At 57.1% G+C, this 15,992-nt stretch overlaps 1 protein-coding gene across 7 annotated transcripts in view; it reads left to right on the forward strand.

Annotated features, from left to right (window-relative positions):
- GTF2I (general transcription factor IIi) overlaps positions 1–12,836 on the forward strand; it is a 74,139-nt gene extending 61,303 nt beyond the window's left edge. For 6 of the 7 annotated variants that reach the window (XM_056137702.1, XM_056137707.1, XM_056137703.1 and 3 more), the window contains 15 exons: positions 575–758; positions 1,625–1,683; positions 1,989–2,063; positions 3,733–3,834; positions 4,184–4,249; positions 4,394–4,577; positions 5,829–5,887; positions 6,581–6,661; positions 7,148–7,231; positions 7,654–7,837; positions 8,983–9,011; positions 9,748–9,789; positions 10,355–10,396; positions 11,377–11,450; positions 11,770–12,836. In XM_056137702.1, the coding sequence (XP_055993677.1) occupies positions 575–758; positions 1,625–1,683; positions 1,989–2,063; positions 3,733–3,834; positions 4,184–4,249; positions 4,394–4,577; positions 5,829–5,887; positions 6,581–6,661; positions 7,148–7,231; positions 7,654–7,837; positions 8,983–9,011; positions 9,748–9,789; positions 10,355–10,396; positions 11,377–11,435 (1,250 nt within the window). In that variant the 3' untranslated portion in view covers positions 11,436–11,450; positions 11,770–12,836. The remainder of the gene's footprint in view (positions 1–574; positions 759–1,624; positions 1,684–1,988; positions 2,064–3,732; positions 3,835–4,183; positions 4,250–4,393; positions 4,578–5,828; positions 5,888–6,580; positions 6,662–7,147; positions 7,232–7,653; positions 7,838–8,982; positions 9,012–9,747; positions 9,790–10,354; positions 10,397–11,376; positions 11,451–11,769) is intronic. The other variant, XM_056137704.1, reaches the window with a different exon arrangement.
- Positions 12,837–15,992: the final 3,156 nt, after the last annotated feature.

A 15,992-nucleotide genomic window follows, 5' to 3' on the forward strand; every position in this document is an offset into this window, starting at 1 on the left:
ACACCGGGTCCCCCAGGCCGGGCATGTGCCCTCGCCCAGTGCTAGCCTGCCAGCCCCCGCAGCTCTTTTCTTACTTGAAGTATTAAAATGGTTTCTTAAAAAACACATTTCCAACTTGGAGCTATGGTACAGCGGGTAGCATGGCCAGTCTTAGTTCCATCCCTGGTATCCCATATAACCATGGGAGTGATTCCTAACCGCCACCAGGGAAGGCCCCCAAAATAAAAATGTACTTGTTATTGTCCTTGCACAATGTGCAAAGCAGAAATGCTTTTGACTGTTAACCGCATGCTGCTAGAGTGTGTGAATCTCCACACGTCACTTTTTTTTTTTTTATGGTCACACCTAGCAATGCACAGGGGTTACTCCTGGCTCTGCATTTAGGAATTACTCCTGGCGGTGCTCAAGGGATCATATGGGATGCTAGGAATTGAACCTGGGTGGGCCATGTGCAAGGCAAAAGCCCTACCCGCGGTATTATCACTACAGCCCCGTCTGTACGTCACGTTTGACATGCGGAAAGGGCATCTGAAAAGTCCCGCCTCTTACACAGGAAAACCCTCTGTCCTTCCAGCTCAAGCTCTGGGACTCACCGAGGCCGTGAAGGTTCCGTACCCCGTGTTCGAGTCAAACCCCGAGTTCCTGTATGTGGAGGGTCTGCCCGAAGGGATTCCTTTCCGCAGCCCCACCTGGTTTGGGATCCCAAGACTGGAGCGCATTGTCCGCGGGAGCAACAAGATCAAGTTTGTCGTGAAAAAGTAAGTTCTCTCCACAGAGCTGCCGCCTTGCATTGGCCTTTGGCCCAGGGAGAGTCTCAGGCTTGTGCTGGGCGCCCGCCGGGTCCACAGAGGGCGGGCAGGCCGAGTCTGGTGCGGCCCCAGTGGCGGGGGCTGAGAGAGCTGTGTGCGTTTCTCCCGTCTCTTCCCGCACGTGCTTAATTCTGTAGAATTTCAGTCGATGATGAAACCAGCCCAACCCACCGCCTTTTTATCTTTCCTCTGACTTTTGGCGTCACACCCAGCAGAGCTCAGTGGCTCCCGCATCCCCAGTGCTCGGGACCTTACAGTACTGGGGATCGGTGTGAGATGGCCCTTGTACTGTGCCCCCGGCTCTGAGCTGATCTCCATGAAGACATTTATTCTTCACAAATCAAATCTGTGAAGAAAAGGGAATATTTCTTGGTCCACGCTCATAAACATCAGTGTTGTGAGGCCAGATAATACAGTGGTGACGGTATCAGTCACACACATGGCTGGCCTGGTTCCATCCCTGGCACCCCGTACGGTACCCAAAGTACTCTCGGGAGTGATTCCTGAGCACCACTGGAGGTGGGTCCCAGACAGACAAAATTCTTCACATTCTGTGCGGATGATCCTGTGATGAGGTCTTTATGTTCAGCTTTAGTCATGTTTGGGGGTGGGGGAGGGGGGTCTCCCGCCCAGTGCTCAGGAGCCCAGGGGCCCTCCCGACAGTTCAGGGACAAGGAAGAGATTATCACTGCTCGGGCCCTGCTGTGCCCGGGGTCGGTCGCAGGCAAGGCCCAGGCAGGTCGTGAGGGCTGCTGCCCGTGAGGCCATGCGATGCTCACTGCTGGCCTCGGTCCTCTCCCTCTTCTCCTCTCCAGACCGGAGCTGGTTGTATCCTACTTGCCGCCGGGAATGGCCGGTAAAATCAACACGAAAGGTGAGCGGCTTCGCGTGCTGTCGGCTCCCACTCTTGCCTTAGATCCTTCTTCCTCGGCTGACCCGGGCCGACTTGCGGGCCTTTGTTTCTTTCTTTCTCCTTTGAGGCACTTTGTTGAATGGGCCTCCTCGTCTTCTCAGCCTTCCCTGGCCAATTCCTTGCTTGCAGTGCTTGGCCGCCCTGTTGAGCCGGGCGGGAGGACCTCACTTCCCGTTTCCGCAAACAGAGCCAGCCTGTGTGGATTCTGACCCTCTGCTTACCTGCAGCCGCCCCGACACCAGAGTAACTGTGTGCTCGTTCCACAGCGTTGCAGTCCCCGAAAAGACCTCGCAGCCCTGGGGGGAACCCCAAAGTGCCCGAGATCGAGGTCACCGTGGAAGGTGAGGCCCGAGTCTGGAGTTCTTTGTGTGTGTCTGTGAAGATGGAGTTTTGACAAAACTTGACTCAAGATGTGAATCGTCTGGGGCCCGAGCCATAGTAGACAGCAGCTGGGGCGTTTGCCCTGCAGCCATGCACGAAGCTACCCCAGGTTCAGTCACGGGCATCCCATAGGGTCGCCTGAGCACTGCCGGGTGTGGACGAAAAGGATGTGAATAGTTATCTTGGAAAGTTGAAAGTATTTTCCCTTTAAATTCCTTCATTTTTTTTTTTATTATCCTAATTTTGGGCCATGCTCAGTGATGCACAGGGTTACTCCTGGCTCTGCACTCAGGAATTATTCCTGGCAGTTCTTGGGCGACTATATGGGATGCCAGGGATAGAACCTGGGTTGGCTGCATGCAAGGAAACCACACATATGCACTCGTGCATGCACACACGCGCGTGCGCATATACACACACACACACACACACCAGGGGAACCACCCTACAGGAGTTGCTGTGCTCGCCTGTTACATGGCTGGCCTGGGTTCAATCCCCCAACACCACATAATGATTCCCACCAAGCACTTCCAGTAGTGATCCCAGAGCACAGAGCCAGGGGTAAGCCTTGAGCACCGCCAGGTATGACACCCCCCCCCCCAATCCCCAAATGAAACAAAAATAAATGAAGTCCCAAGGAAACTGTGTCCGCCCCAGAACTTCGTCATGAGTCTAGTGCCTGAAAGGAGGCATTGCTTTTACCTCGCTTGTATCTCACTCTTTAAATTGCATTTTGGAAGAATCTCTTTTTAGACTCCCCGATTAGCAACACTTTGAGCAGTGCATTGAGGTCCCGGCACATGGTTCTGCTTCCCCACACCCAGCACCCGCGTGTCAGGGTGCCCCCCACTGCTCTTTCCCCATCCCAGCCCCTCAGCAAGCTCAGGTCTGTAGGAGTTTATTTACTGTGCTTCGAAAACAAATTTTAGACTGTGGGCTGGAGCAAACTCTCAGCCAGACCCCCACGGAGCCCAGGCCCAGAGCTAGGAGGGGCTCGCCGGGTGTTGGTGTTTACCGAGTGCCCAGCACCGGTCACTCTCTGTGCGCAGGGTGTGTGCAGCCTCGGCACAGCTCCTGCTTTCCCCCGTCGAGCCGTGTGATCCCCGGGTCTCCCTGAAGGGTTTTCAGAGAAATCTGAAGGAACTTGGAAGCTCGCTGGCTTTCCTTCCGCTCTCCCCATTAAAATAAACTCACTCTCCCAGCCTTGATATCCTCACGGCAAGGTCCGCGGCCTGGCGCTGGGAACCGAACACAACGGACCTGGGAGGTGGCTCGCGCCTGTCCCCACCTGACGGCAGCTTCCTGTTCCTGTAGGGCTCAGGCTTCCCTGAAGGGTGTGTGCGCACGAGGGAAGTCAGAGGAAGCTTCTGAGTGGACATGAGTCAGCTGCTGGCTGGGGCCGGAAGGGGATGCATAGATGCACGTGGTGTCACGGAACTTTCCCTTTTTTTAAAAAAAAAATTGTTTTGGGGCCAGACCTGGCAGTGCTCAGGATTGCTCCTGCTCGGCTCAGGCGATCTTGTGGATACCGGGGGTGGGAGCCTGGTGGGCTGGGTGCTCAGCGAGCATCCTCCCCAACCCTGCCGGGCGAGTGGGCACTGTGTAGACTGGGGCTCTTTTTCCTTTCAGGTCCTAATAACAACAACCCCCAGACCTCTGCCGTGCGCACCCCCACCCAGACCAATGGCTCCAACGTGCCCTTCAAGCCTCGAGGGAGGGAGTTTTCCTTTGGTGAGTCTGGACTGGACGGTCTCTTTCTCCACGTCGTCGTTCATGCTGGTGTCTGCCTGACCAGAGCCTGTGACCCTGTGTCCTTCTTTGGCCCCGGTTCCCTCTGTAAACTGAGGCTGACGATGCTTGTCACTTCATACTCTGCTTATGAGGATTCTCGGTGTCAGAGTCTCTGAAAGGGCTGGAAAGACCCACCCCGACAGTAGCTGTTTCCATGGGCCTGGGTATAATCTCGATTGTCACTGTTTTGTGTGCCACCTCTCCCTGGTCACTGGCAGGCAGTCACTTCTCCTCAATCAGGATGACCACCCTGGCTTGACTGACAGCGACACTGTTTTGTGTCTTGCAGAGGCCTGGAATGCCAAAATCACAGACCTCAAGCAGAAAGTCGAAAATCTTTTCAATGAGAAATGCGGTAAGTGTCCTCTGTGAGCCCCTGCTGTTAGAACACGGCGAGGTTCTGTGCCCGTGCAGGGGCCACTTGCAGGGGTGCTGTCCCCAGCTGTTGGCAGGTCCTTTGTGGCCTCAGCAAGGAGCCAGGCTTGTGTGTGTCCCCTAGGGGAGGCGCTCGGCCTGAAGCAAGCGGTGAAAGTGCCCTTCGCCTTGTTTGAGTCGTTCCCCGAGGACTTCTATGTGGAGGGCCTGCCCGAGGGCGTGCCCTTCCGCCGCCCGTCCACCTTTGGCATTCCCCGGCTGGAGAAGATTCTCCGAAACAAAGCCAAGATCAAGTTCATCATCAAGAAGTGAGACGCGGGCCCAGAGTGGGGGCGGGGGGAATGGAGCGGAGCAGAACTGAGGTTCACCAGTGACCACTGGACTATATGAAGTAGAGCCACGGCCCCTTGAGACATGAGTGTTGGTCCATACCCAGTGATGCTCAGGGACCACTCCTGCTGGTGCTCAGGGAACCATGCCAGGCAGGGATCGAATTGGAGCCAACTACATACAAGGCAGGTGCCTCTAACTACGGACTGCTGAGACCCAGGGCTACAGTACAGCAGGGAGGGCATTGCCTTGTACACAACCGACCTGGGTTTGATGGCCAGTCTCCCATATGGTTCCCCAAGAACTGTCAGGGCTAAGCCCTGAGCACTGCCAGGTGTGGCCCAGAAATGCACACACACCCCCCAAAAAAACCTCCATGCAACCTCTCTGGCCACATGCAACCCACAGCCATGTTCTTAGTGGTCGAGAAAGAGTGTGGTTCGGTTTTATGATGGTCCCTCTCTTCCTGACTTACAGAAGGTATTTTGAAGTTTCTGTTGGCCTCAAGATCTATGGATTAAGCCAACGCAGTTGAAATAGGAATAACTGTAATTTTTAAATAGGGGCTGGAGAGATGGTACTGTGGGTAGGGCACTTGGTACCCGTGGAATCCCCCGAGCCACCAGGAATTCTCGCTGAGCTCATAGTCTGTGTTGTATAAATTAGAGTTAGGGGCTGGAGAGAGCACAGGGTTTAAAGCGCTTGCTCTGCATGCGACCAACCCCCGGGACCCCAGTTGGTCCCCAGCGCCTCACCAGGAATGATCCCGAGCACAGAGCCAAGAGTCAGCATGACTGGGTATGGCCCCCGAACCAGGCAGAAAGCAGTAGCTCAGAACCTTACCCTGCACAGCCAGAAGCCAAACCAGGAAGTGACGGTCGCTGGGAATGGTGACCGTGCAGGCACCTCTGGCCACCTTGGCAGGTGCGGGGCGGTGTGAGGCCACTCGTGGGGTGCCCCGTGCTACTGCACGCCCGCTGCCCTCCCAAACTGCCCCTTCTTGCTGCGGCACTAAAGCCACGGGAAGCTGCGTGGGAAGCTTCCCAGGCAGTGTGGGTGTGTCATCACAAGGGGTGTCCCAGTGAGGGGTCGTGTGGGGCGTTTCACGAGGGAACAGCATTCCCTGTCTGCTTCAAGGAGGTTGCTGCTATCAGGGGTGGCAAATAGCGATGTTTCCTGCGTGTTGTGAGTGGTTGCTGAGTGCGTGTTTTTCCCCTCTCGTTTTCAAGACCCGAAATGTTCGAGACGGCAATTAAGGAGAGCACGTCCTCCTCCAAGAGCCCTCCGAGTGAGTGTCCAGGCTGTCGGTGGCCAGAGCAGTAGCATAGCTGGGGGGGCGGGGAGGGCGGCTGACCTGGGTTTGATCCCTGCCACCCCTTAGGGTCCTCCAAGCCCTGCCGGGAGTGCTCCCTGAGCACGGAGCCAGGACTCCCGTGGTCCCACAGAGCAGATGAAACTCGAATGATTCCCAGCACGGTACAGCCTCTGGAGCACCAGTTCGGCTAGTACCCTTGAGCAGTACTAGATGGGACTCAAAAGCAAAATTTAAAAATAATGAAGAATGGGGCTGGAATGATAGTACAGTGGGTAGGGCGTTTGCCTTGCACGTGGCCGACCTGGGTTCGATTCCCAGCATTCCATATGGTCCCCTGAGCATTGCCAGGTGTGACCCGAAAATCAAAATAAATAAGTAAAATAAAATTCACTAAAGATATTTTAAAAAAGTAAGGAAGAACGGCTGTTAAAGTTACAACTAGGGAAAACCCTTTTGAGTCACAGCTGTGACCAGTTTACACTTGCTCCTTCACAGCTGAGGCTGCGGTCCTGTACTGAGCACTTGGGGAAGAGTCCGGCCTGACCGTTCCCAAGGCAGCAAAGGGAGGGGGAGGGGGAAACAGACACTGCTGCCTTGGGCTGGACAGGGGTGGAGGGTGGCCCTGTGGTGACTCTCTGGGTGCTGAGTCTCCGTTTCTCCTTGAAGGGAAGATAAACTCGTCCCCCAGTGTCAACACCACTGCATCCGGCGTTGAGGATCTCAATATCATCCAGGTGACCATTCCAGGTGCGTCCCTTGTTGGTGGCACCCAGCCACACCCAGCGCCTCATCGGGTCTCGGGAGCATGCTGGGCACCCACGTGCCTGAAGCAGGCCCCGTGACAGGGGTGAAGCCCTGTTGTCTTCGTCCATCTCTCGTGTCCCATTCACAAGACTCCCATGGTCCCAGCATAGAGCGGATCCTGCCGAGCAACTGAAACTCGGGGGGGTGATCCCAGCACGGCACAGCCCCTGGAGCACCAATGGCTGTGGCCCCAGAGACCACACACACACACACACACACACACACACACACACACACACACGGCCCCTAGAGCACCAATGGCTGTGGCCCCAGAGACCACACACACACACACACCCCACAGGGTCCCTCGAGCACTCCCAGGGGTGATTCCTGAGCAGAGCCGGGACTCAGCCCTGAGCACCATCGGGTGTGCCCCCAGACAGAACAAATGCAGTGGCATCGTTCAGCTGTGCGTCTCCTGTGTTTCAGATGATGATAATGAAAGGCTGTCCAAGGTGGAGAAGGCCAGGCAGCTGAGAGAGCAGGTCAATGATCTCTTCAGCCGGAAGTTCGGTGAGTCTCCACGAGCGGTGTTGAGCGAGGCCATGGGTTCAACACCATCTTACCATTAACCACTCTCAGGTACTCGTGACGTCCTGTTTGAAAAGTGGAGAGGGGCCGAAGCGATAGCACAGCGGGCCGGGCATTAGCTTTGCCCGGAGCTGACCCGGGCGGGGGGCGTCCCTGAGCACAGAGCCATGAGGAAGCCCCGAGTGCTGCCAGACGCGGCCCAAAAGATGTTAACAAAGTAGAGCAGGTGGTGGAATGCCAAGTTCATCAGGTCCTCGTTTGTATTGACGGCTGCTCGGAGCGTGCCCAGACCCTGGCTCGCTGCGGTCTGGAACGGGTGTGGCTGTGCTTTGCAGCTCTTCCGGTTGGGATGGGCTCGTTCATATTCTCCCCCACCTTCTTTCCTGTCTTTTTCCTCTCATCAGGTGAAGCGATTGGCATGGGCTTCCCCGTGAAGGTGCCCTACCGGAAGATCACCATCAACCCTGGCTGCGTGGTGGTGGACGGCATGCCCCCCGGCGTGTCCTTCAAGGCCCCCAGCTACCTGGAGATCAGCTCCATGAGAAGGATCTTAGACTCTGCAGAGTTCATCAAATTCACGGTCATCAGGTGGGCGGGCACCCTGGGACTGGCCATGTCGAGGACTGTTTTGGCTGCCAGGTGGGCGGGCACTCTGTTTTCAGAGACCCTTGAGCAGCAGGGCCCATGCCTTGCAGCCAGCCAACCCAGGTTCAATCCCTGGCACCCCATATGATTCCACGTTGCTGAGCCAGGAGTCATCCCTCAGCATCACCAGGTGTGACCTGAAATTAGATTTTAGAGAAACAGCATCTGGGCTGTGGACCAAATCCAGCCTGCAGCTGGTTTTTATACGCACTTACTGGATTGAGGTCTTTGATTTGCGCGCTCCCAGCTGTGTTGAAACGGAGCGACTCAGGCAGAGAATTCCGCCAGCTCAGACACTGGCACTGCCCCATCCAGTGAGCACTGTCCCAGACTTCACGCATGCGGGTGGGCCCCATTCCATGTCAGTGTTGGCCAGAGGGCAGCACGCGTGTCTCACGGCCGGTGATGCGCCTAGTGACTGTCCCTTGAGGGCGTCGGCCGCAGGCCTGAGATTGGGGTGCTGAGTGGCTCTCCCTCGACTGCCTCGGGACTGTCCCATCTTCTTCCCATGAAAAGCACAGGCCCGCATCATATCCCCTTCACTGCAACAACTCCAAACACTTTGTTGTATTGGGCGTGGGGCCACGCCGGTGCCTGGCTCCGTGTGTGGAGGTGGGGGGGCGGTCAGTCAAGCCAAGGGCTCCCGCGCCGCCGTGTCCTCTGGCCTCTGGCGTTCCTCCCCGGCCCAGCTCCCAGAGCCTTGTCGGCTTGTCGTCACGCTGCATGGACTGTGGTTCCCGCCCAGCTGCCCCCGGAGCTCGCCCCCTCCATCTTCACACAGCCCCTGTTCGTGTCTCTACCTGCAGGCCGCTGCCTCTTTCCTGGGTTTCCTGGGTGACGTTTTCTAGTCTGTTAGGATGGAGGGACAGACAGACAGTGGGAGAGATGGGAAAGGAGCGGGTCCCCTGTGGAGAAGCAGCCCAGGAGCTCAGGCATGTGTGGTCTGACGATTGAGCCACCAGCCCAGCAGACCAGAATCTCTACCCCACCCCAACAAACACAGGATACATTGTAGCAGCTGGGCAGCAGGGACTGAGGGGGCCCAAACCGCTGAGGCCAGTTCTACTCACACTCTGTTTCCCTCCTAGACCCTTCCCGGGGCTGGTGATCAATAACCGTGAGTATTTCCTGGGCTCCCCTCCTCTTACCTGGGCTGGGGTATTGGCACACTCTTGAGTAATGCTGGCCGACACCTCTGTGGCTTAACTGTGCCGGGCCGGTTTGGCTGTAATTAGAACAAGCAGGCACTTTTTTGGTATAAAATGAGCAGATGCCTTCAATGTTTAAAACCTTAGTTTATGGACTGGGGAAATAGCACAGCGGGCTGGGTGCAAGCCTCGCACGCAGCTAATCTAGGGTCGAATCTCAGCACCCCATATGGTCCCCCAAGCCAGGAGTGATCCCTGAGAGCCACTGGGTGTGTCTCAGAAAGGAAAAGAAAAAAAAAATCAGTTTCTCAGTCCTGCCTCTTGGGGGCCTCACGAGTGTGTTTGCCTGCCTTTGTGGAAGGGCGTGTCTTGGTCTCGCCATGTGAGTGAGCCCCCACCCCACTGGACCCTCAGATACTGTTGTCTGGACAGATGCGAGTGGTCATTCAGGTCCCTGGGTTCCCTTTTAGTCAATTCTGACCCCTGCTGGGTACCAGGGAGCAACAGGGCCTCCTTGTCACTGGGCTTCTGCCTTCCCCGAGAGCTGCAGCCCTGGCCCAGCCCAGAATTCTCAGCAGAAGGAAAATCTGCATCAACTAGAGATTGCTTGTTTTTTTTTTTCCAAAAAAATAAAATCACACTATTTAAATGTAATAGCCACGTGTCAGGAAGCTACTTATTGTAACTCCTCTGCCTTGTTTTCAGAGCTGGTTGACCAGAGCGAATCTGAAGGCCCAGTGATACAAGGTAAACGAAGCCGGGGGAAATGCGCCATCTCAGATTGGACCTGAGTCTCTTCCCCTCCCTGGCCCTCCTGCACCCCCGCAGGGAGGACGGGGGCGCTAGACAGGAGCGCGCGTTGTTTGAGGATGAGAAGGCGTCTGCCCCTGTGCCACGTGTTTCTGAGAGCATGTCGGACAGGAATGCATGTAGTGTGGTTATTTGGGAAAATTCCTTCGAGAAAAATGCCCCGGCCAGCGAGCTGTGGCTCGTTGAGGGTGGTGAAAAGTTTTTCTTGAGTGGGGCAGCAGAGCGGGTGTCTAGGGAAGGGGTGGCAGGAGGGATGAAAAGGAAGGAGGAACTTGCCCGTGTCTGAGCCCTGGCTCTAGCGCTCCCGCCCCGACCAGCCTGTGATCCTTTGGCCACTTGCGGGAAAGTCCCTTTCGGAAAGTTCCATTGAGGAACCACATGTTGACCCAGAACCCCTGGTCTTCTGGCTTGTTGGGACTTTTGCTTTTTGGGGAGCTTTCTCTCCTCTGAGTCACTGAGAGCAGCCTGAGTAATGGTCAAACCTTCCTGTGCTTCTCTTTAGAGTCGGCTGAGCCCAGCCAGCTGGAGGCACCGGCCACAGAAGGTACCAAGGGGCAGCCTTGTCTGAGGCCCGGCACTGCGTGCCTTGCCCTGTGCTCTCTGGGGGTGGGCGTCGGTCCTGGCGGGGCGCGGGGAGCCGAGTGGGGGGCCGTGTGCAAGGACAGCGTGCCCCCGTTCCCCCCGGTCCTGAGTCTGTTCAGCCTGTAGTTACGATCAGAAGCAGAGAGATGGCGCGTGCGTCTCTCTGGCTCCCTTCTCCCTGGCTGACCCTGATGGGGTTCAGAAAGAGCCAAGTTCCTACAGCAACCCCCAGATTGTGGTTCCAGTCCGCTCACACCTGTGGGCCTGTGGGAAGAGGAGAAATATTTCGCCAGCTGTAGGGCAGGAATTAACAAGCACATTCTTTGTGATCGTATTTTGTGTGTCTGTTTTTAAATCTGAAACTACAAAATGAATCTTGTCGGGACTGGAGTGCTGGTACTTCGGGCTAGCGCAAGATCGATCCCTGGCATCCTGTATGGTCTCCCGAACACCACCAGGGGTGACTTCTGAGGGCAGAGCCAGGCCGCCCAGTGTGGCCCCCAAGTGGGAGAAAAGTGGAGCTGGGGTGATAGGACAGCGGGGAAGGCGTTTGCGTTGCACTTCGTCAACCCAGGTTCAGTCCCCAGCATCCCTTATGGTCCCCAGCACCGCAAGGAGTAAGTCCTCAGGGCAGAGCCGGGAGTAACCTAAGTATCACCAGGTGTGACCCAAAAAGCACCTTCCAAAAAGGGAAATGTGGAGACGATTCTCTCTGTACCAAAATTTGCAGTGACCAGGCTGGGGGTGGGGGAGCCAGTGTCCACGATGGGACGTTCATCAGCAGAAAGCGGTCAGTTCCTGTGAGGCCACTGGTAGCGAGCCGTTGGTGCCAGCGCTGCCATTTGGCATGGTTGGTGATCCCTGCGTCATTCCTGTCGTGGCCTGGCTGGGGCAGGTCCCTGAGGGGGCGCGCTGGCTCAGGGCCTCCCGTTGTCTCGGCAGAAGCCAAGGAGACTGACGGGAACTCGCAGATCAAGCAGGAGCCGGACCCCACGTGGTAGACTCGTCCTCCTACGGTAAAGCCCCCTCCTCTCCCCCCCCACCCCTGGGTGGTCTGTGCTGGGGCCACACGGGTGCTTGGGACGCGCGGCCTCAGCGAGGCTCCCCCACACAGCCTGACGGGTCGGTCACCCTTGCCTGGCACAGAGGCTCCATGTTGTGTCCCCCAGTGCCATGGCGGACCCCAGCACCACATGGACGCCCCAAACACGCGGTTGGATGAATGGAGGGACGCTAGCCTTGGGCAGGCGGGAGGGCTCCGCGTGTGCCCATCACACGTGTCTTCCTGCCCCCCCCCCCCCCCACGTCATGTGACCTTGGTCTTCTCTGTCGTAGCTTCCAGTATCGAGGTCGAGAAGAGTTTCCGGACCTGCGCCCGCCCCGCTGTGTAATATACTTGTATAACAGAAATACCTTCTATACAAACCTTTTTTTCTACTTTTAGATAGAAATGTCTACTTTTTCAGCAGTTCTGTGAATTGAATTAAAGAGCAGAGTGACTGTAGCTTTGGAATGGCTGGTTGACTTTGGAATGTATTCTGCGGATCTGACGGCAGTGCTGGCGGTGGACGGGAGACGCCAGGGACGGCCCCCGGCTCCTCCGTGCTCCCGTGGCGGCCGACTCGCTCCTCCCGGGACAGCTCAGCTTCTGCGTGAAGAGAAACACCCGTGATAGTTCAGTTCTTGAGTTTTTCTATTTGAAAAATCATTTCGATGATCCTTTTGTTCACAACTCTCCTTAATGACTGAGCGAACAGTTAGTATCTGTATATTTGACTAAACCCTTTTCCGAAGCTGTCTGTCTATCATGGTTCTCTGGTTTTGTTTTGGCTTTTGGATTTTTTTGGTTTTGTTGTTTGTTTTTGTTTTTGTTTTTTTGTTTTTTTAATCATAATTAAAAGCGAGCACCCGGTCACCCAGCAGCCACCTGCGAGGTCAGTATCTCCACGTGTGCTGAGAGATGATGGGCACGACCCTTCTCATCCCCTCCGCGTGCTGTGTGGGGGACGGGAGTCCTATGCGGTGGCTTGTGTGGGCTGCGGGGCCGCTTTCCCGGCTTGGATCAGGTTCGGGGGGTGGGGGGGTTCGTTGCCTTCATTCTTGTATCATTCTGCTTGTAACACTGAGGCCCCAGCGCAGGGCGGGAGGGGCCCCGCTGGGGTCCGGCCGTCTCGGGCGCCTCGTCCGCACGGAGATGGCGTGAGCAGGAGGGGCCGGTGCGGCCGCACTCTGACGGCGGGAGGACTGGACGGCGTAGTTCCCATTAGCTTTATCACGATATTCACAATGGAGAATTATACTACATGGTAGCAGAAATAGGCCTTTTTACGTGTTGCTTATATTTTACCTCAAATTAAATTGTAGATATAGGGTAATAAATAAAGATCCATCCATGCCTTTCACACACTAACTCCTTCCTGGTGGAGCTGTCTGAGTGTCTGTTGTCAGGGGTGGAGTGGCGGGGGGGGGGGGGGCGTCATGCCAAGGGGGCGCTCCGAGACTCACCCTGGGCATCAAGTCAGGCTGGTGGTGTGGATGGGAATGTGGCTTAGGACGGAACCTGCCCTGGGCCCCTCTGGCTGGGAAAGCAGTGGGGGGCAGTCAGGGGCGGGGGGCCAGGATGCAGCAGGAACGAAAACCCTGTGCATCAGCTGCTTTCTGCTGTCAGACTGGGGGGCTCTGCTGGGGTGTCCAGCGTGTGAGCCCTACTCCAAGCCCCACTTCTGGCTGGGCTCGGATCCACGTCCGGGAGGCACTCACACTGCCTCTGAACTGGGGGGTGCAGAGACCCTGTCCTTCCTTTCCGTCTGCCTTGGAAGCGGAGGGTGGCCCACCCTGCTTCCTGGGCTGGGTCACAGCCAAGCCTGCCCCTTCAGCTGTTGGGTCAGCAGGGACTGGACTGGGGACAAATTCAACTCTAGCCGGGGCTCCGGAAGCCTTGCTTGCCTGTGTGTGCCTAAAGACCTCACCACTAGGTGTGCCCTGCGTCCTGTGGCCCCTCACATCCAGCTCTGACCCGATTGACGACGATGGCCCTGCCCCCTGAGCACTGCTGGGTGAGAAGCACCTGGCTTCAGCCGCCTGACATGCAGTGTCCAAACCAGTGACCCCGTGACAATGAACACTGCAGAGAGCCAGGAGCAAGTGAGCCCACCTGCGATCCAACCCAGACAGCCAAAGGTGCCCCAGCACAGCGCAAGAACACTGTCCTTACACAGCTGACCCGGTTTCTTCCCCGGCGTCCCAGATGGCTCACCCCCACCCCCACCCCCCAACACACCAGGATTAATTCTTGAGTTGCAGAGCTGCCAGTAAGTCCAGAGTGTCTCTGGGTTATGGCTCAAAAACAGACACCTCGAGCCCAGGCCCAACGTGGAGGGGCCCGCACCGTGGGCCTGTCTCCCCTACTCCCTGGTGGGCTGGGCAGCTCCCCTCATTACCGGCTCTGTCCCCAGTGCCCATAGGAGGAGGGAAGGGGACACCTCGTGGAGGGGGAACCCCAGTCCAGCCGGTTGGAGGGGCTGGGGCTCATGTTCACTGAAGGACCCAGTTTGGTCCTCACCACCACCCAAAAAAAGTCGTCACCCAGGAAATAGGGCCAGAACAAGATAAGGGGCTCCCCGGTTTCTCTGCTTAAGTGCACACAAAGGTACCCACGTCCAGCCCTTGCATGCACGCTGTGGTCTGGTTCTGAGGAAGTTGGGGTGCAGAGTCCTGAGAGCCAACCCCGAAGCAATCCCCGCTTGCGAAGGTGTTTCCTGAAAGGACACCTGTGACGGGAAGGAGGGTGATGGGGGGGGGGGGTGGGCAGCGTTGCACCCTCGAGACACCCACTTGAGTCCCTAGGTAAGCCATGAAGGGAGGCAGTGGGTCTGGAGTGATAGGACAGCAGGGAGGGTGTTTGCCTTGCATGTGGCTGACCTGGGTTCAATCCCCAGCATCCTTTATGGCCCCCTGAGCACCACCAGGAGTAATTCCTGAGCATCACTGGGCGTGACCCAAAAAACCAAACCAAAGAAAGCAGCTCCCAAGAGAGCAGCGGAGGGGCCTGCGTGGACGGGAGGACAGTCAGGGTGCAGCCAGAGAGCTGGCCAGCAGCGTCCGTTCAGAGTCAGCACTGTCCAGGGGACCAGCGTCCCCGCCCCTCCATGTCCAGTGGGGCTTGTTAGCACTGAGCTTCAACTCACCCTCCACTGCGTAGCAGGACCCAGACACAGGAGGGCGTGCTGGCGAGCAGGAGGTGGGAAACCCACAGACACTGGCCAGGGCATTGGGTGCTGCTGGACACTGCCAAACCATGTCCCAGGCCTTGGCTGCTGACCATCTGCCAGCCATTGTGTGCCTGCCCTGCGTCCTCAGAGCCAGTCCGGGGTCAGCTTCCGAGTGTGGCAGGGAGGTGTCCCCACTGGAGGCCCCCAGGGAGGGTCCAATAGGGTGTTTGCCTTGCACACAACCGACCTGGGTTCGATTCCCAGCATCCCATATGGTCTCCTGAGCACTGCCAGGAGTAATTCCTGAGTGCAGAACCAGGAGTAACCCCTCAGCATCGCTGGGTGTGACCCAAAAAGAAAAACGGCATTGGGGAGGGCCTGGAACAATAGCACAGCGGGTAAGGTGTTTGCCTTGCACGTGTCTGACCCGGGTTCGAGTCCCAACATCTCATGTGGTCCTCTGAGCACCGCCAGGAGTAATTCCTGAGTGCAGAGCCAGGGGTAACCCCTGTGCATTGCCAGGTGTGAGCCAAAAAGCAAAATAAAGCAAAAAGTCAGGGAGGGTCCAAGCCCGCCCCTTGGATCCCCGACACAGCCATTAAGGGCAGGCAGGTCCCTGGTGGAGGCCCCCACCTCCCTGACCTCTGACCACAGCACGTGCCCCTCTCCAAGCTTGGGTCTGTTCTGCGTCCCGGACCTAGGGGCTTCTCTGCTCCCCGTTTCTTTCCAGAAAACACGTCGGGCTGGGGAAGGCTTGTCCAGTGGGAGTCATACTGATGGGCGCCAGAGGGCACCGCCTGGCACTAACACTGTGCCCATCCCCACGCCTGTCCCCATGGCACAGCCGGGCCTTTCTAGACTGAGGATCTGGAGCCCAGACACGGGGGCCCCACACCTGCTGGGGACCCAGGCGCCTCACCTTCAGCTGTCAACTGCTGCTCGCGAAATGAGCCGGTTCCAGCTCTTCACTCACCAGAGGGGCAGCAACCTGCCTCTAGGGGGCTCTTGGGGCCCACTGGGGCCCTCTGGTGTGGGCAGCTCTTCAGCTGGCCCTCCAGGGAGGGCCACTGTCCTAATGCCATCGCAACTTCACACCTAAATGTCGGGTGGTGGCTGGAGCAACAGCACAGCGGGTAGGACGTTTGCCTTGCACGTGGCCGACCCAGGTTCGATCCCCGGCATCCCATATGGTCCCCCCAAGTACCACCAGGAGTAATTCCTGAGTGCAGAGCCAGGAGTAACCCCTGAGCATCGCTGGATGTGACCCAAAAAGAAAAAATTCGGGGGGTTGTTTTTGGACCACACCCAGTGGTGTTCCAGCTTTGTGCTCAGCGATCACCCCTAGCG

Source organism: Sorex fumeus, unplaced genomic scaffold (genome assembly GCF_029834395.1).
Source record: "Sorex fumeus unplaced genomic scaffold, SorFum_2.1 ptg000126l, whole genome shotgun sequence".
NCBI lineage: Eukaryota > Metazoa > Chordata > Mammalia > Eulipotyphla > Soricidae > Sorex > Sorex fumeus.